The sequence below is a fragment of the Rhinolophus sinicus genome, chromosome 2 (genome assembly GCF_057876585.1).
Source record: "Rhinolophus sinicus isolate RSI-liver-muscle chromosome 2, RSI-T2T, whole genome shotgun sequence".
In the NCBI taxonomy this organism is placed as follows: Eukaryota; Metazoa; Chordata; class Mammalia; order Chiroptera; family Rhinolophidae; genus Rhinolophus; species Rhinolophus sinicus.
The window spans coordinates 65,525,360-65,547,482 of NC_142502.1; the positions used below are offsets into that span (position 1 = coordinate 65,525,360).

At 39.6% G+C, this 22,123-nt stretch overlaps 1 protein-coding gene across 4 annotated transcripts in view; it reads right to left on the reverse strand.

Moving 5' to 3' along the window:
• Positions 1 to 641: 641 nt before the first annotated feature.
• The window catches only part of MRAP2 (melanocortin 2 receptor accessory protein 2), a 45,267-nt gene continuing 23,785 nt past the window's right edge, over positions 642 to 22,123 (reverse strand). For 2 of the 4 annotated variants that reach the window (XM_019729518.3, XM_019729514.3), the window contains 2 exons: positions 20,522 to 20,621; positions 642 to 2,231 (listed from right to left, as the gene is read on the reverse strand). In XM_019729518.3, coding sequence (XP_019585077.3) covers positions 1,841 to 2,231; positions 20,522 to 20,621 — 491 coding nt within the window. In that variant the 3' untranslated portion in view covers positions 642 to 1,840. Of the gene's footprint in view, positions 2,232 to 9,920; positions 9,982 to 20,521; positions 20,622 to 22,123 lie in introns of those variants that run through there. The other 2 variants (XM_019729516.3, XM_088795570.1) reach the window with 2 other exon arrangements.

The following is a 22,123-nucleotide window of genomic DNA, read 5'->3' on the forward strand; positions in this document are numbered from 1 at the left end:
CTCTAATGAAGTTCTTTGTCTCTGACCCAGGAGTCTGGTGTCTTCTGCCAGCACCCATGAAACTGTGCCAGGCTCACTTATTAGCTTGTCAACAGGGGTAAAATCCTAGGCCCTTCAGGTTTGGATATTTAGTTCATAAAAATGATAATAATGGGTATTTTCCCAACATTTAAATATCCTTCAGTCTCCTAATAAATCTACTTCTAAATAAAATACCATTTAAATCGCTTTAAATCTTAATAAGAAATTTTGTTTATGTTTGGTTAAGTAAATTATGAACAGTATTCATGTTAGAAGTTAATACAATCAGCATTCTTCACTACTCTTGCTCTTTCCTGAAAATATCCATAAAAATAGCAAGTATCTATTTGCAAGAATGAGTTAAAGCAGCTTTAATTACAAGAAATATTCCACTCCTTGTTCTGGTTAGTGTTAGAGTCTCAAAAGAATAATATTTTCCTCAAAAGACATTATAGGAAAGGGATTTATTTGGGTGGAATAATTCCTCAATGAAATCTGGTACATGACTTGGACCACTGGGACCCTAGAGATGACAGAAGTTAGGAGGCATTATAAATAAGGAATCATTTTAAGAAGGCAATGAAAAAACTGGATGTGTGAAAACAAAGAACCAGAGAAAATTCCTGTGCAATCAAATGCATTTATTTTTTAGCTTTAGCAAGACAGGTGGTGAACAAATTCATAATGAAAATGCCAGCAAGAGATTAGCAGCTGGCCATGCATACAGCTGACTGGGTGTACAAAGCCAAACTGTTTCCAATGCCAGTGTGCAGGTTTAACTCTGTGTTTCACCAGGCCACTCTGAATATCTGTTGGGAGGGTATTTACAACATTCACCAACTCAGCTCAAAGCCACATACTAGTCAGATGACAATCACTTACACATCTACCAAGTAAATAGACAGCATGGGAAATGCCACTTTGTAGTTCAGTAGCCATTGGCACAGCAGTGTGACAAGACACAGACACACCAACACAGAGACACACAAAAGTCACCTCTCTCAGCTGATCACCTTTCCTACATTTCTTGGGGACAGGAGTGCCATGGGATGTGCCATGAATTGGTACTCACTTTAGTGTGTGTGGGGGGAGGTCTGTCCCCAGGTTTGAGCATAGGTGGCCAGGGGTTCTGAGAAGAGCTGTTTTAGCACAACCAACAGAAATGTTGGCCACAGCGACTGTGTGAGACGAATCTCTTAGCATCCTGGCAGACACTCAGGCCCGTGACAAAGCTGGGATAAGAAGGGTTAAGTGGAATGTGCAAATAGTTGGGGGATCCTACAATAAAAAATAGGAGGCAGTGCCCTGGTGGATAATGCCTCATGTATGCTCCAGCGTCATCTGGATGCAAACTCATAAATTCACAAAATATTAGAGATGGGATGGATTAGCTACTCCAGACTCCTCACCCTACAGTTCAAAATGTGGCAGCCCAGAGAGGTAAAACAACTTGCTAAAGGTAGAGCGTGGTAGTGGCAGGGCCAGATTGGAACACAGTATGATAACCCCCATTCAAGAACACTGACACTGAGTACGTGGCCAAATTTTTCAACAACAAGAAGATGTAAACACTTTATCCCAAAAAACCCCTAAATGTGTTTAAAGGCATAAAAACTCAGTGAAATCATCTCTCTTCTGAGGGGCCTCTCTTCTTTGTCTTTCTCTCTGTCTGTCTCTGTGTCTCAGTCTCTGTCTCTCTCTGTCACACACACACACACACACACACACACACACACACACACAATTTTGGTGAATGGAGACTTCTCGTTCCAAACACAGACGCAACATCTTCAGGAAGACACTTTACAGAGCATGTTTCTCAATCCATGTCTTTGTGTGAGGTCTGGGAAACTGGCTTATTTTCTAGAACAATAGGTGGTTCCGAAATCAGAAGATCATCGTCCCCAAAGGAGTTCTGGTCTGTGTTCACAAAGTTGGGGATGTCAAACTTCATGAGCCTGTTCAGCTCCTCCTCTGGTCGCCCGCCGCTTCTGATGGCTTCCTGGAATTGAACATCGCTGTCGAGGGCTGTGGTCTGGTGACAAGCTTTGGCCTTGTCCGAGTGTTCCCCTTCATTGATGTAGCAGTGAAAGAGCGACCTGGATTCCTCATTGCCCTGTCGAGAAAACACCTTATCTGGCTCCAGCGGTCTTCCAAAGTCTGACACAAAGCTGTTCATTCGGAATCTCTTCAACGAAGATTCTGAATTGCTGTAAAGAAAAGGGAAATAAAAGGTTGCTTACACTCGAGCTCATTCTCCTGCAGAACGGTGGTTTGCAGCAATTTCCACTGAGCACATACTGAGTGCAAGTCCCTGTACAGAATGTGTGAACATCGGAACCGAGAGACATCACTTCTGAACATGTACAAATAAACCCCAGGCAAGCGCCTCAAGATGAGAGCCCCTGGACCTTCCTGGAAAGAGACATCTTGCTGAAGAATCTCCTGATATTCTACATCATACACTAGTTTTTCTCAGGGGGACTCTTGGATCATCTGCATCAGAATTACTTGAAGTGTTTCTTAAAATGCAGAATCCTCAGTTGCAGATCCCCAGACTCTCCAGAGGTAGAGACCAGTAACTTGTATTTTTATAGGATCTCCCAGGGGCACTACTCATGTTCAAGTTTAGAACCACTGACCTACATCAGGCCAGCCTGAACAACGACGGTCTTATCTCACAGAGGTGAGTTACATATTTGTCAAAGCACGGTCATGTCCATTTATCTCACTCAATTCTCAAAACTGACAAGTACGGTCACTTCGGGCAAGGATCACTAAACCAAATTTACAAATGCAGAAGCTAAAGTAAGGGGCAGTCAGAACGCCCACTTGAGTCACACAACCAGTTAGTGGTAGGAGTGGGACTAAAACCCAGGTTCCTAATTCCTTGTTTCATTTAGTGTGGGACAAGTTAGCAATTCAATGGTAATAAATCAATGAATGAATGAATAAAATAACTCAATTAGTCCCTCAAATGCATGAAAGAAAGAGCATGGTCCTAAACTTTTAATATTAGTTAAATATATTGCTTTGAAGTAGTTTTCTGACCGTCAGTAGGAATATATGGAATAATTATGACATGCTAAGTAATTATTTAAAAAAGAACAGAAAATTAACACAGTTAATGCCATAGGAAAATTTAAATTACATAGCTATCTTTACAACCTTCTAAAGTTACAGGGCTATTAAATACACCCTTTTCCCAATGAAAGAAATAGAGATAACTGAGAACTTTCCACACCTTCTCCCTTCCCCCCCAAAAAAAAAAAATAAAGAAAAAATAAAGAAAGGGCATAGGTAAATTGAATAACCTTATATCCCATGTACTTTAATACCCATCCTTCCCAGATTTATATAAAGGTTGCTCACACACAGGCAGTGATTCCTTAAGGGCACAAATCATGTCTGAACATGTTTGCAAATCCATAACAGAACCGAACAAAAACTAGGCTCGAGTCTGTGTTCAAAGATTGTAAATCTTCTCAATGATTTTAGTTCTTAAATCTCTTCCTTCCCATCCTATCATTTAGGTTAAAGTGCTGATGACCAAATTCCCATAGTGTGGGCGGAGTACAGATTCAATTTACAGGTCTGGAAAATCTGATCATGTATACAAACCTCCAAATTATCAAGAATCACCTGGATTTCAGGGATCAGAAACTTTGCAATCCAGCCAATTGAGGGACCTTTGTATCAAATCCATCTCCTACCGTGATTACCTGGGTGATACCAGACAAGGAATTCCTCTCAGAAGCCTGAGTTTTTCCTTTTCAGTAGTTTTAAGTCTGGTGAAAAAAATCTCATTGGCTCTGAGCAAAAGTGATGTGAAGATCATTGATTTACATAAGAGTACAACATTCAGTAGGGCATGTATTCAGAATTCAGAGAAAAATCACTTTAGAGCAACTTAATGACTTCTACTCTAACGCAACTTTGAGTGGTCTTGTCTTTTAGTAGGTCATTTTCTTTCCTTCATTGTCACTTCACTCAGGTTTAAAACATTTGAGAACAGAGGTGTGTCAGCAACTTGTGACCTAAAATGTTACCTGGCAACAGGAAGGGCTTAACACATTTGGGGGGGGGGGGAAAGCATAATTAAGATTGTTGGGGCCCCCAACATTCCCCAACGGTCAGGCTGAGGAGCTCTGAGTAACAGCTTTTCTGCCTGTCTGGAGCATCAGTTGGGTGAAAACAGACCCAAAACCCATCTGTGTGCAGCAGCTCTTCTGTAACACAGGCTGCATTTTCTCAGGATTAAGAATTGGGTTCACTGACCACCCTTGCCGAAGAACGGAGGCACAGGAACCCAGTTTGTTCCTCCTGGGGCAGAGCCATGGCAGTGGGCATTCAGGCCCCACTGACATGCCTCCCCTGCCCCACCTCCTCCCACTGACCTTATCTCCCAGTCGTCTCTGAAGTGTGATAACAGTTCCATTTGCCTGATTCTCCCTCCCCAAGAACAAGGGAAACGTTAATCTGTGTACTCTTAGACGCTGGTAAACATGAAATATTGTATTCTTCTTTTCTTTCCTTGACTGGGATGTGAATACCTGTGATCACAGACACAGCTTGCTCCAGAGAAGTTCCTAGTCGTCCTATCATTTGGGTAAGAATTAAATACTGAAATCCATAGATCTTAAGTATAAAAATCAATGTCTTTTTATTAATCTATACACCTATGTAACCACCACCCGCAATCAAGATACACTGACTATTTCTTTTATCCTTCCATTCAATTTCCACCCCCTTTAGGTAACACTGCTCTGATCTCTATTTCTATTGATTAGCTTTGCCAGTTCTTATTAACTTCCAGTCCAATTTCACTTTCAATAGGCAATCTGTTTTGATTTTTGTCACCACAGGTTAGTTTAGCCTGTTCTTAAAATTCATGCAAATAGAATCACACAATGTACAGCCTTGATTCTTTTGCTCACCAAAATGTTTTTGACATTCATCTGTTGCACGTAACAAGTGTGTCCTTGTACTTGTTCAGTGTAATTCCATTGTATAAATACAGTATAATTTGTTCATTCATTTTCTTGTTAAAGACATTTGGGTTGTTTCCAGTTTAGGGCTGTTGTGAGCAAAAAACTGCTATGAACATTCTTGAAAAGTCTCTTCGTACATATATGTTTTTATTGCTCTTGAGTACAGGCCTTAGAAGTACTGGGTCACATAGTAGATGTGTGTTTAACTTTTTAAGAAGCCACAAAGAGTTTTACAAAGTGGCTGTGCCGTTTTACACCCTCACCACAGTGTGTGAGAATCAGAGTTGTTCCACAACCTCGCCAGCGTTAGGTGTGGTCAGTCCTTTTAATGTTAGCCATTCTCATGGGAGTGAAATGGAATCTCATTGTGATTTTAATGAGCATTTCTCTGATGTCTAATAATATCAAGCATCTTTTCATTTCCTTATTGGCTATTGGCTTATCTTCTTATATGAAGTGTCTGTATCAATCTTTTACCCATGTTTAAAATGGAGTTGTTTGTTTTTGGTTACTGGTTTGTAGAAGTTTGGTAACATATTCTGAATACAGGTCCTTTGTCAGATATATGTATTCCAAACATTTTCTCCTGAGTTGTGTAATATATGCTGAATACAAGTCTTTTGTTAGATACATGCTTTGCAAACATATTCTCTTCACCTGTGACTTATACTTGCATTTTCTTAAAGATGTCTTTTGATGAGTGGAAGCTTTAAGTTTCAGTTAAGTTCAATTTATTAACTTTTTCCTTTTATGTTTATTGCATTTTTATCCTCTTTAAGAAATAACTGCCAACCCTAAATATCACAAAGATATTCTATGCTTTCTTCTAGAACCATACTGTCCAATACAGTAGCCAATTGTCACAGGTGGCTATTTAAATTTAAATTAAGTAAAATTTAAAACTTGATTTCTCAGTTTTATTACTCACATTTGAAGTGCTCAATATAGCCCCATGTGGCTAGCAGATACCTAATTAGACAACACAGAGAACATTTTTATCATCACAGAAAGTTCTATCGGACAGAGCTCTTCTAGGAGCTTTTACTTTGGGTGTATGACCTATGTTGACACAGAGGTCAAGGTTCATTCTCTTCCTTATGTTTATCCCATTGTCCCAGCACTATTATTTTTTTAAAAAAAGAGTTTCTTTTCATTGTAGTATTTCTATAAACTATTAACGAACGATAAGAAAGTGAAAAATAATTTCATTCACAATAGCATCAAAAATTGGAATACTTAGGAATAAATTTAACAAAGAATGTGCTTTGATTACACCTGTGAAAATTAAAAATTACAAGGGCCAAACATCTTAAATTCCATTTTGATTAAAATTATAGTTAAAACCAGAAGCCAGAAACTTCAACAACTGCAACATTAAAAGGATGAGAAAATGTGAAATGTTGACTAAGCTAGCAATGAAAACCATGTTAGAAGTATCACAAAGAAAAGAAAGAAGACTGAAGAATTATCTGTGCTATAGATGAATGCTTGTGTCCCTGCAAAACTCATATGTTAAAAACTAATCCCCCATGTGACGGTATTAGAAGATGGGTCTTTGGGAGGTGATTAGATCATGATGCTGAAGCCCTCATAAATGGGATGAGAGCCCTGAGACCAGAGGCCCCAGAGAGATCACTCACTCCTTCCTCCATATGAAGACACAGTGGAAAGATGGCCATCTATGAACCGGGAAACAGTTCCTCACCAGACATTGAATCTGCTGGCACCTTGATCTTGGACTTCTCAGCCTCCAAATTGTGAGAATTAAATTTCCGTTACTTATAAGCTACCTAGTCTATAGGATTCTGTTATAGCAGTCTAAACAGACTAAGATAATTTTTCAGAAAAGGTAGACTCACCAAGAATATTAGCGCCTTTAATTATTTTTGTCACAGTCCTACCCGTTCTATATCTTGCCATCATGAAACTGAAATCCAGCTAGTGTGTTCACAAGTTCTCCTGTGTCACCCTAACTTTTCATAAGTTACAATTGTTTCTTTGGATAGAACCTTGAAACTTGAAAGTATTTGTTTCACTCATTTGTTTTAAGAATTTGTACTTCTCATTTTCAGCTTGTTATAAGAAATGCAATTTGAACGTAACCTATTGACTACAACAGCACGAAACTCCACAAGCCAGAATAAAAAGACTGTTCAGTCTGTTCTGATTCTTGCTCTTTCTCCTCACCATGGATCATGTCATGTATTCTCTCTACCTGTGGAATGATCTGTACCTGAACAGAGAGCCTCTAATGTGAGGATCCATCCAGTTCTCTGGCATCTGCAGGGACTGTCATTCACTTCCGTGATACTTTCCTGCTCACAAACCTTCTTTGACTCCCCCAACTCTTCTGCCTGATATTTCAGACCCTCCACCCTCACATCAGCTGGGCTTTCCAGTGTCCTGTCCCACCAGTCCTCTCCTAAAGTGCAGCCACATGGGGCCTGACTGTCCCCCAATGCACTCAGGACTATCCTTTTCTGTGCCTTTGCTTGTGCAGTTACTTCTACTCCTCTTTGTCTATAAAAATCAAATGTTTTCTTCACTGTCGAATTCAAATGTCACTGCCTCATGGAGACTCTCTGATCTCCCACCAGCTAGGAATCTGTCCCTCCTCTGTGCCCTGCTGGATATTACTGACCTTCTCTTACAGGATGTATCCCTTCCTGCCTCCTGTCCAAGCTATTTTTGTGTACAGTCTCTTCTCTCCTATATCCTGCTAGTCTATATTTTGTTCATCTTTGCATCTCTCAAAGGGCCTTGCAGCCATTAGACCCTCAATCAGTGGACTGAATGGCTGTATCTGGAGGGAGGTCTGAAGCTTTGATTCCTGAGAGAGGCACAGCCTCCTCCAGTGCTTAACAAAATACTCCTTCCTCTGTGACCCAAAGACAAATCAGGTAAGGAGGAAAGACTTCTTCCACCTCCATTTGCAGAGAAAAACTACCCACAATGTTCTGGGTTATTCCCCTAATGATTTTCCAGATTCAAATAAAGTGTCTGCTGCTGTGTGAGTCTTAGCATGGCCACAACTGCCCTCAGGTTTGTCCCACTCATGAAAATCGGTGGGCAGACCAGCTGCGGGCACCTGGTATTTCCAGCAGTCACTTCCAGTGGATTTTTAAAGAGGCCTAATAAGAGTGAAAGCTTCTATATCTAATAACCTGAGATAACCACTAACATAGCCTGTGCTCAGAGCTTTACCTCATGGAACAAACCCAAGCAGAGGCACCAACAAAACACTTCTCTGTGTGTGGAAGCACCTTTGGTTGTGTTATTTGGTAGCACTAACTCATCAGGAAGATGTTAGTCTCTCTAGGGCAAAGATGACTCCACTTCCTTAGAACAACCCTCAGCACAGTCCTGGGCAAGCCTGTTGCTGTGTACTCAGCAAACACCTCATAACTGATGGCTAATTAAAAGTAACTCCTCAACAAAGGTGTATAAATTGAATCAGATATATAAAATAGTCAGATTTTCTACCTGTTGATAGTGGTAGAGCCCTCAGAATGACAGTACTCCTTGGGAACCATTTACTGCACCTGCATTGTGTTAGCTAGTTCTCACGGTCTGGGTCATAATGAAACACCTTGAGTACTGATGTTGACCTACTATTATTTTTTAGTTGCACTATATCCTTTAGTAAGTGCCACAGTCAGGTAAACCACAACTCAAGGTAAAACGTAATTTCCATGTTTACAAGCTCATGAGCAACCCTGCACTCACCCCTCAAGGGAAAACATCCCCACCTGGACCAAGTACACTTAGCAAAAGCTACAAAGGAGGGTGTCTGAGGTATATGATGTCTGGGGTTGGATACTTTTTAAAAAGAATTCCAACATATTCAACATAAAAATGTGATCCAAGCCTTTCCTGTTACTCTATCTCTCTGGCTGATTGATGATAATGGGGCTATCATGCTTTAATAAGACAGCCAAGAGAATAAAGTGCTCCTTCACTGAGCAAGCAGGGGAAATGGTTCTTTTATCTGCACTGTCCATAAAGGACCCAGGTAAGAGGTTCCCCCTGTCCCCGGCACACATAACAGCAAATATTCCATGAGGAAAATAATTCCTATTAAAGTTATGTCTTGGGCCTAAAAGCTTTTAAGAAAGGTGATGTCAGCTTTATAAGAGTACTTCTCCCTCTGCAGTATACTTCACTAGTGCACACCAATATCTGGTTCACTTTTTCTGGGCACACAGATTATTCTTCCCAGCCTGGGCAGTCAGGTGGGTGTGAGAGGAGGGGAAGTGACAGGAGGAGAAGTGTTTTACCCAGATGAAGAGCAGAAGGGCAGGGGTGATATCTCCAGGCATTTTCTTCCAGTCACAGAGCAGCTGTGGAGACAGCGCAGCTGTAAGTGAAGAAGCTTGTGTCCACCCCTTGCCAACCCTTGGCAGACATGTAACTTGAGCAAAAATAAACCTGTGTTGTATTATACTTAAGATTTGAGAGTTGTTGGTTCCTGTCTCATAACCTAGTCTGATTATTGCATGTTCCCTCCTTCAGAAGCCACTGAATAGTCAGTGATTCCAGAATTGAAGTTTTTATCTTAATATGATCTCAAGTTGAAAACTTTAGTGAAAAAAAACTTGTCCGTTTTACTGTGATGTCATTGGCTCTGTACAGTTCAATGGATCTCAACTCCTGCCATCCAAAGCTGTTAAATGAAGGTCCAGCCAGGGATGGCAAATATATGTTCTCTCTCAGGTAAATCGTGATTGATTCCTGAAGGCTGCCTGGAGTGGTGTTTTGAAAATGATTCTGAGGCAAAGTCTTGGCTACGCAGAGAAAAGAACACAATCAATTAGTGATGTCTATCATGGACAGGGCCCAGGGAGTGGGGGCAGGGATGGTAGTCTCTGCCATCCTTAGGTCTCACTCCTGTCAAAGGGATGCACATACCTTTCCCGTGTGTCAGCAGTGATGAGATCCTAGTGAGCCGTTCAGCCCTGCCCTGAGATGCCTCCATGGGGAAAAAGACAGAATTAAGTAGTAGATTCAGTACTAGTCCATTTTGAGCTTGAAGACTTGATCAGGTATCTTAACCAGAAGATGGGAGTCATATTCTAAAAGGATGCTACCTGATATCCTACTTGAGGAAGTAACTGCTCTTTGTGACAAACTACCCAGATAACCTGATATACAAAGCAGTCAGAATTCCAACATTTCAGTCCCTTCCAACCCATCGCCAAGGTCCTCTACTTAGCCTCCTTTCTAAATTCATCTTACTGTTTTACTGAGGGAGACACTCAAGCTGAAGCTGGGGTAGAATGAGGCAACATTTTGACAAGTGTAGATGCTACATACGTAAATGCTTACGGCCTGGCTGTGACACGGGAGGATAGGTTTCTTCTTCTTCTCCCTCCTATTCTTTCCCTAGACACTTCAGCTCTCACCAGACTTCCACAAGCATCAAAGGGGTGGACTAATTTTTACTGAGTGCCACTGAGAGGCCAGCATATGCCAGCAGCAACACAGGCATTAGTTCACATAGACTTACTTGCTCACAGGCATTCACCCTGGGTTCCAACAGAGGGATGGTGACTAAAGAGGTGCCAGAAACATACAGGGAAAGGCTGAGTTGTGTGGCTCAAGGTGAGGGCTAGGGACAGCTGCCATTATCTCTAAGTGGAGCCTGCTTCACATGTAACCTACAGGAGGGTGCCATCTTTCCTGTGTTGAAGGGCCAAATCTGAGATCGCATTGGTCTGATAAAATCCACTGTGTGTGCACTATGTTGGTGACTCCCTTGGCCCCAGCCCAGGCAGTGTGGCACTGCCCGAGTCACCCTCAGCTCTTGGGCAACCAGCTTTGCCCTGCAATCTATGGGAGACTTGTACAGCAGTGGAAGGTTCACAGGAGCCTGGGAAACTCTTGGTGGTGGGCAGTCAGTGCCAGCTGACACTGCAGCTTTTCTCGGGCAGCTCTCCGGGATCTGTGGGCCTGAGGTGAATGGCAGCTGGTCATGGTGTTCTCGGGTGTTTTGCAGAGTGGTCACAGGCTCAGTACTGGTGCAAGAATTGAGTTTGCATTAATTTTGTGAAAACCACTGGCCACACCCTGTGATTCCTTGGGAACCTATGCCACCCAACTCAGGTGGCATCACCAGGGGCACAGTCAACACCAGGTCAACCAGCCCAGCTCACACACCTAAGGAGTCTCTGTCAGTCACTGAGTCCTATGGGCAGCTGGAAGGTGGCAACAGGCCTAGGGAGGCTCTGGATCTTTTGTTAAGCTGCCCCAGGCCCGATACTGGGGGCAGTCAACCTTGATCCATAGTAAAGCAACCCCCACATGCCTCCAGGTACAACACAGGCAGCAACTAATAGCATATACCTTTGTAGTTTCTACCAAGTAGAACCAGGCCAGTCACAGGCAAGGCTGAAATTGGCGTTGTGGAAGCACAAAAACAACACATGCAGAGGCCAGCTTCAGACCATAACAGAGCACAACCCAATTAGCCCCACAAGCAGCACACCCAAAGGTACAAGAGCCTACTCAGGCGAATCCCCCTTAGAGGGCAGCCCCCACACAGCAGCTCATACACTGTGGGCATAGCCAATCTTCACACCAGTCACCCTGAGAATCAATGCCACCTACTGATGTGCCAAAAGAATTAAGGCTCAACTACAACAGGTGAATACACACAACACACACAAGGGACACTCCTGGAACCCATGCAGAGGTGATTAAGGACACTGCACTATGGACCACAGAACACGTACTACATAAGGCCTCCTGGCAAAGAGAGATAGAGGAGATCTACTTAATACACAGAAGCAAACACAGAGAGGCAGCCAGAATGAGGAAATAAAGAAAGATGTTCCAAATAAAATAACAAGAAAAATCTCCATAAAAAGAACTAAGTGAAATGGAGGCAACTAACCTACTAGAGACAGAATTTAAAACAATGGTTATAAGAATGCTTAAGGAACTTATAATTTCAACAAAGAGATAGTAAGCATAAAGAAGGACATAGGAACCATAAAAAAGAACCAGTTGGAAATAAAGAATACAGTAACTGAAATAAATAATACACTAGAAGGAATCAACAACAGATTAGATGAAGGAGAGGACTGAATCAGTGATTTAGAAGACAAGGTAGCAGAAAACACCCAGTTGGAGCTACAAAAGAAAAAAGAATGTAAAAAACCCACGAAGATAGTTTAAGAGACCTCTGGGACAACATCAAGCATAACAACACTCACATCATAGGAGTACCAGAAGTAGAAGAAAAGGAAGAAATTGAGAACCTATTTGAAGAAATAATGACTGAAAACTTCCCAAATCCGGTGAAGAAAATAGACACACAAGCCCAGGAAGTACAGAGAGTCCCAAACAAGATAAGCCCAAACAGGCCCACACCAAGACACATTATATTTAAAATGGCAAAGGTTAAATACAAGAGAGAATCGTAAAAGCATCAAGAGAAAGACAACTAGTTACTTACAAGGGAGCTCCCATCAGACTCAGCTTATTTCTCAACATAAGCTTTGCAGGCCAGAAGGGACGGGCTGCACATATCCAAAGTGATGGAAAGCAAGGGCGTACAACCAAGACTACTCTACCCAACAAGACTATCATTTAAAAATTAAAATCCCAGACAAAATAAAGCTAAAGAAATTCATTACTACCAAGCCAGTATTACAAGAAATGTTAAAGGGACTGCTTTAAGAAGAAGAAGGGGGAAAGCAAACAAACAAATGAAGATCAATAATATGAATAATAAAATGGCAATAATTATGTACCTATCAATCATCACTTTAAATGTAAATTGATTAAATGCTCCAATCAAAAGACATAGGTAGCTGAATGGATAAGAAAACAAGAAACATACATATGTTGTCTACAAGAGACCTGCTTTAGATCGAAAGAAATATATAGACTGAAAGTAAAAAGATGGAAAATGATACTACACACAAATCGAAACCAACAAACAAAAAATGCTGGGGTAGCAACATTTATATTAGAAAAAATAGATTTTAAAATAAAGACCATAATAAGAGACAAAGAAGGACATTACATAATGATAATGGGATCAATCCAACAAGAGGACATAACCCTAGTAAACATCTATGCACCCAACATAGGAGCACCTAAATACATAAAACAAATATTGATCAACATAAAGGGAAAGACTGACAATAACACAATCATAGTAGGGGACTTTAACACCTCATTGACACCAATGGACAGGTCTTCCAGACAGAAAATCAACAGCAGCCTTAAATGACACACAAGACCAGATTAATTTAATTGGTATGTTTAGAACATTTTACCCCAAAGCAGCAGAATATACATTCTTTTCAAGTACACATTTTCCAAGACGGACCACATGTTACACCACAAAACAAGTCTCAATAAATTTAAGATGATTGTAATTATATTAAGTCTCTTCCCTGACCACAATGGTATGAAACTAGAAATCAATTACAAAAAAATTGAAAAATACACAAATACATGGAGGCTAAATAACAGGCTACAAAACAATGAATGGGTTAACAATCAGATCAAGGAAGAAATCAAAAGATACTTGAGACAAATGAAAATGAAAACACAATGACCCCAAATCAATGGGACACAGTGAAAGCAGTCCTAAGAGAAAATTCATAGCAATGCAGGCCTACCACAAGAAACAAGAAAAATCCAAATTAAAAAATCTAACTTTATACCTAAGGGAACTGGAAAAAGAACACCAAATAAAGCCCAAAGTGAGTACAAGGAAGGAAATAAAGATCAGAGTGGAAGTAAGTAGAATAGACACTAAAAAAAATACAAAAGATCAATGAAACCAAAAGCTCATTCTTTGAAAAGATAAACAAAATTGATAAACATTTAATCAGACTCATCAAGAAAAAAAAGAAAGAGGACCCAAATAAATAAAATCAGAAATGACAGCGAAGAAGTGATAACTGATACCACAGAAATACAAAGAATTTTAAGAAAATACTATGAGCAATTATATGCAACAAATTGGACAATCTGGACAAAATGAAAAAATTCCCAGAAGCATACAATCTCCAAGCCTGGGTCAAGAAGAAACAGAAAATCTGAACTGACCGATTACTGCTAATGAAATCAGATCAGCAATCAACAAGCTCCCAACAAACAAACAGAATTTTACCAAACACTCAAAGAAAAATTAACACTTAGTCTTCTCAAACTATTCCAAAAAAACTCAAGAAAAAGGGAGGCTCCCAAGCTCATTCTACGAGGCAATCATTACCTTGATTCCAAAACAAGACAAAGACATTCCAGAAAAAGAAAACTATAGACCAATATCCCTGATGAACATAGATGCAAAAATCCTCAACAAAATATTAGCAAACCAAATTCAGCAATACATTCAGAAGATCATACAACATGACCAAGTGGGATTTATTCCTGGGATGTAAATTTGGTTCAATATCTGCTAATCAATTAAGGTGAGACACCACATAAATAACATGAAAGATAAAAATCATGTGATCATATCAATAGATGCAGAAAAAGCATTTGACAAAATCCAGCATCGATTTATGATAAAAACTTTCAGCAAACTGGGAATAGAAGGAACATTTCTCAACATAATAAAGTTCATATATAAGTATGACAAACCCACAGCTAACATCATATCCAATGGGGTAAAGCTTAAAGCATTTCCTTTAAGATCAGGAACAAAACAAGGATGTTCACTTTCACCACTTTTATTCAAAATAATACTGGAAGTCCTAGCCACAGCTATCAGACAAGAAAAAGAAATAAAAGGCATCTAAACTGGAAAGGAAGAAGAAAAACTGCCATTATTTGCAGATGGCATGATACTGTACATAAGGAACCAGAAAGATTCACCAAAAATCTATTACAACTGATAAATGAACTTAGTAAAGAAGCAGGATACAAAATTAATACTCAGAAATTGGTTGCATTTTTATAAACCAATGATGAACAATCAGAAACAGAAATTAAGAAAAGAATCCCATTTACAATTGCATTAAAAATAATACCCAGAAATAAATTTAACCAAGGGAGCAAAACACCTATACTCAGAAAATTATAAGACATCGATGAGAGAAATTTAAAAAGATATAAATAAATGGAAACATATACCATGCTCGTGTATTGGAAGAATTAATATAGTTAAATGTCCATTATTACCCAAAGCAACCTATGGATTCAATGCAATCCCTATTAAAATATCAATGACATTTTTCACAGAACTAGAACAAATAATCCTAAAATTTAAATGGAACCATAAAAGACCCTAAATAGCCATGACAATCTTGAGAAAGAAGAACAAAGCTGGAGGTATCAAGCTTCCTGATATCAAACTATATTATAAGGCCATAGTAATTATAACAGTATGGTATTTGTATAAAAACAGACACACAGACCAATGAAACAGAATAGAGAGCCCAGAAATTAATCCATGCCTATATGGTCACTTAATCTATGACAAAGGAACCAAGAATATACACTGGGGTAAAGACAGTGTATTCGATAAATGGTGTAGAGAAAACTGGACGAATACATACATACAAAAAACAAAACAAAACAAAATTGGACCATCTTCTTACTCCATATAAAAGAATAAACTCAAAATGGATTAAAGAGTTAAATGTAAGACCTGAAACCATAAAAATCCTAGAAGAAAACAAGGGCAGTAAACGCTCAGACATTACCCTTAGTAACATTTTTACTATCCGGGCAAGGGAATAAAAAATAAATAATTAAATAAATAAACAAATGGGAATACATTAAACTAAAAAGTTTTTGCACAGCAAAAGAAACCTCAACAAAACAAAAAGACATCCTATTGAATGGGAGAAGATATTCACCAGTGATACATCTGATAAGGGGTTAATATCCAAAATTTATAAAAAACTCATATAGCTCAACACCAAAAAAAACAAACAATCCAATTAAAAAATGGGCAGAGGACCTGATAGACACTTCTCCAAAGAAGATGTACAGATGGCCAATAGACATATAAAAAAATGCTCAACATTACTAATCATCAGAGAAATACAAATAAAAATCACCATGATCACCATGAGATATTACCTCACACATGTCAGAATGGCCATCATCAATAAATCAACACACAAGTGTTGGTGAAGATGTGGAGAAAAGGCTACTTTATGCATGGTTGATTGGATTGTAAATTGGTGCAGCCACTATGGAAAACAGTATGGAGTTTCCTCAAAAAATTAAAAATAGAGCTACTTTATGACTCAGCGAATTCCACTCCTGGGTGTTTATTGAAATACATCCAAAACACTAATTTGAAAAGATATATACACCCCAATGTTCACTGCAACACTATTTACAATAGCCAACACATGGAAGCAACCTACATGCGCATCAATAAATGACTGGATAAAGAAATTGTGGTACATACATACAATGGAATATTACTCTGCCATTACAAAGAATGAAATATTACCATTTACAACATGGATAAACCTAGAGGGTATTATGCTTAGTGAAATAAGTCAGACTGAGAAAGACAAACACCATATGATCTCACTTATATGTGGAATCTACAGAACAAAATAAATGAACAAACAAAACAGAAGTAGATCCATATATACAGAGAATAAACTGATGGTTACTAGATGGGAGGGGGGCTGGGTGAGAAAGGTGAAGGAATTAAGAAGTACAAATTGATAATTACAGGGCAGTCACGGGGATGTAAAGTATAGTATGGGGAATATAGAGAGTAGTATTGTAAAAACTATGTATAATGTCAGATAGGTAGTAGACTTACTGGGGGAATCACTCATAAATTATACAAATGTCTAACCACTATGCTGTACACGTGAAACTAATATAAAATAATATTGGATATCAACTACAATTAAAAAAATAGTCAGCGATGCGTAGTGCAGCATGGGGAATATAGTCAATAATGTTCTAATAACTATGTACAGTGTTGGGTGGGTAGCAGACTTGTTAGGGTTATCACTTTGTGTGTTATGTAAATTTCTGATCAATATGTTGTGGTCAGAAATGTGAGATAATTTAATGTAGTGATTAATAACCGGAGCTTCAGAGTCAAAGAGGCTTTAGTCTGAGGCCTCACTCTACAGTTTTTCACCTGTGAGACCTGAGAAAAGTGATTCAGCCTCATTTTTCTAGTCTGTAAAGGGGGAACACTTAAAAGCTTTACTTTATCCTCCTGTGCGGACTTAGTGAGATTATTCATATAAAGTTATTAGTAGACCCTGGCATATGGTAAATGTCAAAAAAAAGATTCATATTATTTTTCTCAATGATTTATCATTCTTTCCTTCATGCCTAATCATCACAGGCAAACTTAAAATTGGTTTTTATATTAAAGTTGGCTGAATGGAAAAAATGTCTATTTTAGAGAATATTCCTGCCAGATGAATGTCATTTACTAAGATTTAAAAGCCTTTTGTAACTGATCCCTCCGGAGATTTTTCCACATGTCTGTTTCTTTCAGTTTTCTATTATGATACACTACAACCAAATGCCATCTTACACTGCCTCGGACTCAAAAAGGCATTTAAGGTGTGGCCCTGAGGGCTTATTCCTTATTTTATTGAAAGTAAAAAAAGGTTAGACTTTCTATTTAACCTCACTGAAAGCATGTAGAGTTTCAATGACCCCTGTGTTCTGATTGAGATCATTCAGAAATGCCATCAAAAGCAGTAGGACTGAACTACCAATTGAAAGACTAGAAATGCAAGTCTCAGCTATCCAGGGTCACCATGACACATAGTAGTCAGGATTCTCCAGAGAAACACAACAAACAGGATATGTGTGTGTGTGTCTATCTATCTATCTATCTATCTATCTATCTATCTATCTATCTATCCATTCATCCATCTCCCTTCCTTCTTTCCTTCCTTCCTTCCTTCCTTCCTTCCTTCCTTCCTTCCTTCCTTCCTTCCTTCCTTCCTTCCTTCCTTCCTTCCTTCCTTCCTTCCTTCCTTCCTTCCTTCCTTCCTTCCTTCCTTCCTTCCTTCCTTCCTTCCTTCCTTCCTTCTTTCCTTCCTGTCTACAGAGAGAGAGGGAGACATTTATTTTAAGGAATTGGTCCATGAGATTGCAGAGGCTGGCAAATCCAAAATCTGCAGGTGGGCTGGCAGGCTGGAGGCCCAGGGCAGAGTTGCAGTCTAAGCCTGAAGGGTCTTCTGTCAGAATTCCTTTTTGTGTTGAGGTAGGTCAGTCTATTTCTAGGAAGGCCTTCTACTGATTGGATGAGGACGACCCACATTGTGGAGGACGATCTACTTTACCCAAAGAATACTGATTTAAATGTTAATCTCATCTAAAAAAAAAGAAAACAAAACACCTTCACAGAAACATCTGGGGAAATGTTTGACCAAATATATGGGTACCATGGCCTGGCCAAGTTGACACATAAAATTAACCATCACTGGAAGTCATGTTCTATTTTGGACTAGGGTGTTTCCATCCAGTAAAATTACTGGCATCCTACATCAAACAAATCCATCTCAATAATCCTGCCAAAATCCATCTGTTCCTTTGAGGAAAAAGGAGATAATAGGGTGTTATTAAAACCTGACCACTCTATGAGATGTGCCCTAATCTGAGTTTTGTGCTCAGCTTTTCTCACTACTGTTGCAATCCACACCAAAGTTCCAAATCCCATGGACCAATATAAGAGAAGCAAAGGCACGTGCAGATGTTTATGAGGACATGGAGAGAGAAAGGGGAAAGTTCATGTCTTTTTAATGGCTGTTAAAGAGATTCTCAACCATGTATCTCCATATGCTTCAATAAAATCGTATTTTCCTTTCATTTAAAATGTGTTTAATTTTTTCCCCCCAGACCCTGATGTCTGGAAATAGCTGAGTTATGGGCAGAACTATTCCCTTTATCCAGGCGTTTGTTAAATAGTTCAAGTGCAGGCTGAACACTGAACAGACTCTGGAGACTGTATGATGAAGTACCACAATAAGAATATCGCTTGCTGCAAGGCTGTAAGAATTAAGAGACAGTGAATGCAAAATGCTAAGACGTGCGCCAAATTTCTTCTGTTCACTCAGCAGGTCCCTTCTTCTTTCCCCATTGTGCTCTGTGTCCTGGGAAAGACTTTTGATCAGAGCTCTGGCTGCTGGTTGTGGTGTTGCATTCAGCCAATGAGAGCAATGGAGAGAGAAGGGAAGGAGGGAGTCAAGGAAGGTCTGGGTATTTATTTTACAGCTCCCTCCCTGAAGGAGCTAGCTGTGTCCCTCAACCCGAAGTCACAGATCCTCTCAGCTGCTCACTCTGCAGGACGCTGAGCTCCAGTCAGGCCGCCTTCAGATTGGGGTGGTAGCTACTCCTCAGTGTTGATAGCCCTGGGGTGCTGCCTATCCTGTGGGGTTGTCCTCCCTAGCCACAATTTGCGAATAGCCCCTCCGTCAAGAGCTCTTCTAATGACTTAAATTGAGTGTGCTACCTGTGCCTGCTGGGACTGACTAAAAAAGTATTCAACATGTTATTATTCCCTTTTCAAAAAGAGTTGGGATAAAAAAAAAAAATCCTCTAAAATATTTCCGAGATTTTTGCAAACCATAACTGAACAAATATGTTTTGATGTTATTCAACATTCCTGAAGGACCCAAATAATAATTTCCTCCTTAATTCCAAAGCCCAACACAAATATTCTTTATCCTGCTGTAAGAATGACATAATTTGGGGTGGCCAGATGGCTCAGTTGGTTAGAGCACACGCTCTTAACAGCAGGGTTGCCAGTTCGATTCCCACATGGGTCGGTGAGCTGTGCCCTCCAAAACTAGATTGAAGACAACGAGCTACCGCTGAGCTACCAGTGGGGCTGCTGGATGGCTCAGTTGATTAGAGCAGGAGCTCTTAACAAGATTGCCGGTTCAATTCCCGCATGGGATGGTGGGCTAAGCAGTGACTGGACAATGACTTGACTTGGAGCTGATGGGCCCTAGGAAAACACACTGTTCTCCAATATTCCCCAATTAAAAAAAAAAAGAAAGAAAGGAAAAAAAAAGAATCACATTATCTTTAGTGTTTCCCTTTTTATAGTAGTTTCAAGGAAACTCAGTGTTGAACTCAGTGTTTTTGCCAATGATTAATTCAGTTGAATATCCAGCAATGACTACTTCTTTGTTCCTTGAAATGCTTTTAAAAACTTAGTTTTCATCCTGTTTTGCTGTTGTCTTTTTCACTGTTTTTAGTCTGCCGAGTCATCTAAATTCTTTGGAGATGAAAGAGAAATCCATCCTAACTAATAAATATCTCAATATGAAAATCAAGCCTGGATCAGCTTAAGACTATACAAAAGGACTGAAAAACCCAGGTTCATGAGGGTCCACTTCAAAACAAGCCCCCGAGACAAAAAGCAAAATGCCAGGAGAATATGGATCCCACCACAGGAACCTGGGTCCAGGCAGCAAATCCATAAGCAGGCCCTTCTCTCAACCCACTAAAAGTAACACCAGCCCTGGATGCTATTTTTGTTTCTTCAGTTTGCAATGGGGCTTAACAGCCATTAAGGAAGAGCCCAGACTTACTCTTGGTGTGGGGCTCCCGTCTTAGTCAGCAAGGTCAGCACAAAAAACATGAAAATCACGAAGACTGCAAGACCAACCCAAAATCCAATCACAATGGAATCTGTAAGACAGTTAATACTGGGATTAGTATTTCATAGCAGCTGAAAACTTGAACATTCAAGGAATTTGAGCTTTTTGGTACATGAAATGAGAGAGGACATCAACAATCTTATGAGACAAGTTTTTTTTGTAGAAGAATGTTTATAGAAACTTTATTCATCATAGCTCCCTCCCCCCACAAAACAAACAAACAAATAAACTGGAAACAATGTAAGTCAGTAGGTGAAGGGATGAACAAATTGTGTTCTATTCACACAGTGAAATACTACAGTAAAATACTGTAGTATAAATGGGTGAACTGCTGATATATGCAACAACATTCGTGATTTTATGACACAATCTTGAACCATCATCAACTGGGGTCAGATAAGATAATAGGGAATGAGCGAGAGGGAAATGTCTGGGTCACTTTTGGGTTTCTGTCTCAAATAATACGGAGAGACTTTGGCCTTACTGACTCTTGTTTCCATATCCCAATGAGGAACTTAGGACAGGACATAGGCCATCTAGGTCTTCAAGATTCCATTGCATTGGCTTGATTTAGAGAATACAGTTTTCAGCAGAGACTGCAATATAAAGTTTTAAATGAATTCTGATTCAAACCAACCCAATTTTGTATTTTCAATTCCGTTCATGCTGGAATAGTTCAGATCCTCAGTACTTCTTGCTGAGGACATATGAACAGCCTCCTGCGTGCGTCTTCTAGTTTTCTGTGTGCTTCATCTCTGTATGAGCCTGCTTTATCACAGGTCTGATAATATTGCTGTTTTATGAAAAACTCTTCAACAAAGATGGAACTGACCTTTTCCAGATTAAAAAAGATTCCATACGTAAATCACTTTATACAACATCTGGCATCTAACACGAAGGCACCCCACATTTTCCATTATTGTTAAAATTATCATCATTTTCTCCCAGATCAGCCCTACTTTAAAACCTAGGTTTCCAATCAGACTAGGGGATATCGTGTCCCTGTATTTACTTTGACTCTTAGCCACAGCTTCCTAAGACCTAAGCCTTTTCAGGGGCTGTTACCTTTATCTGGCTGAAAAAGCTTTCTCCAAGCATGGCTGATTACAGTCCATCCATCCTTCAAAGCCCATTCCTTACACCATCTCCTTCACCAATCCTAGACTAATTCCCCAATTGATGTGCTCTTTCCTTCCTTTCAGCCCCATGACATTTTTTGTCTGTGCTTCTTTACATGGGCCCTTACTTGGTTAAGAGTCTCTGGGACTCTGTGACCCAGTATATGTCTCTGAGACAGGATGAGACTGAACTATCTGCAAAACCTGGCACATACATAATAGGGTCTCAAATCTGGGGGAGTCAACAGAGTTGAATTATTTTACATTTTCTGGCCTATTCTAAGAAGTTGACCTATGTGGGTGTACAGTGAGGACGTCTAGCATTTAAAAAAAAAATACAGCATATACACTAAAGGTGATTAAATGCAAAGCCTTATTCTAATTAAATTATGAATACATAGCATTTTTTCTAAAG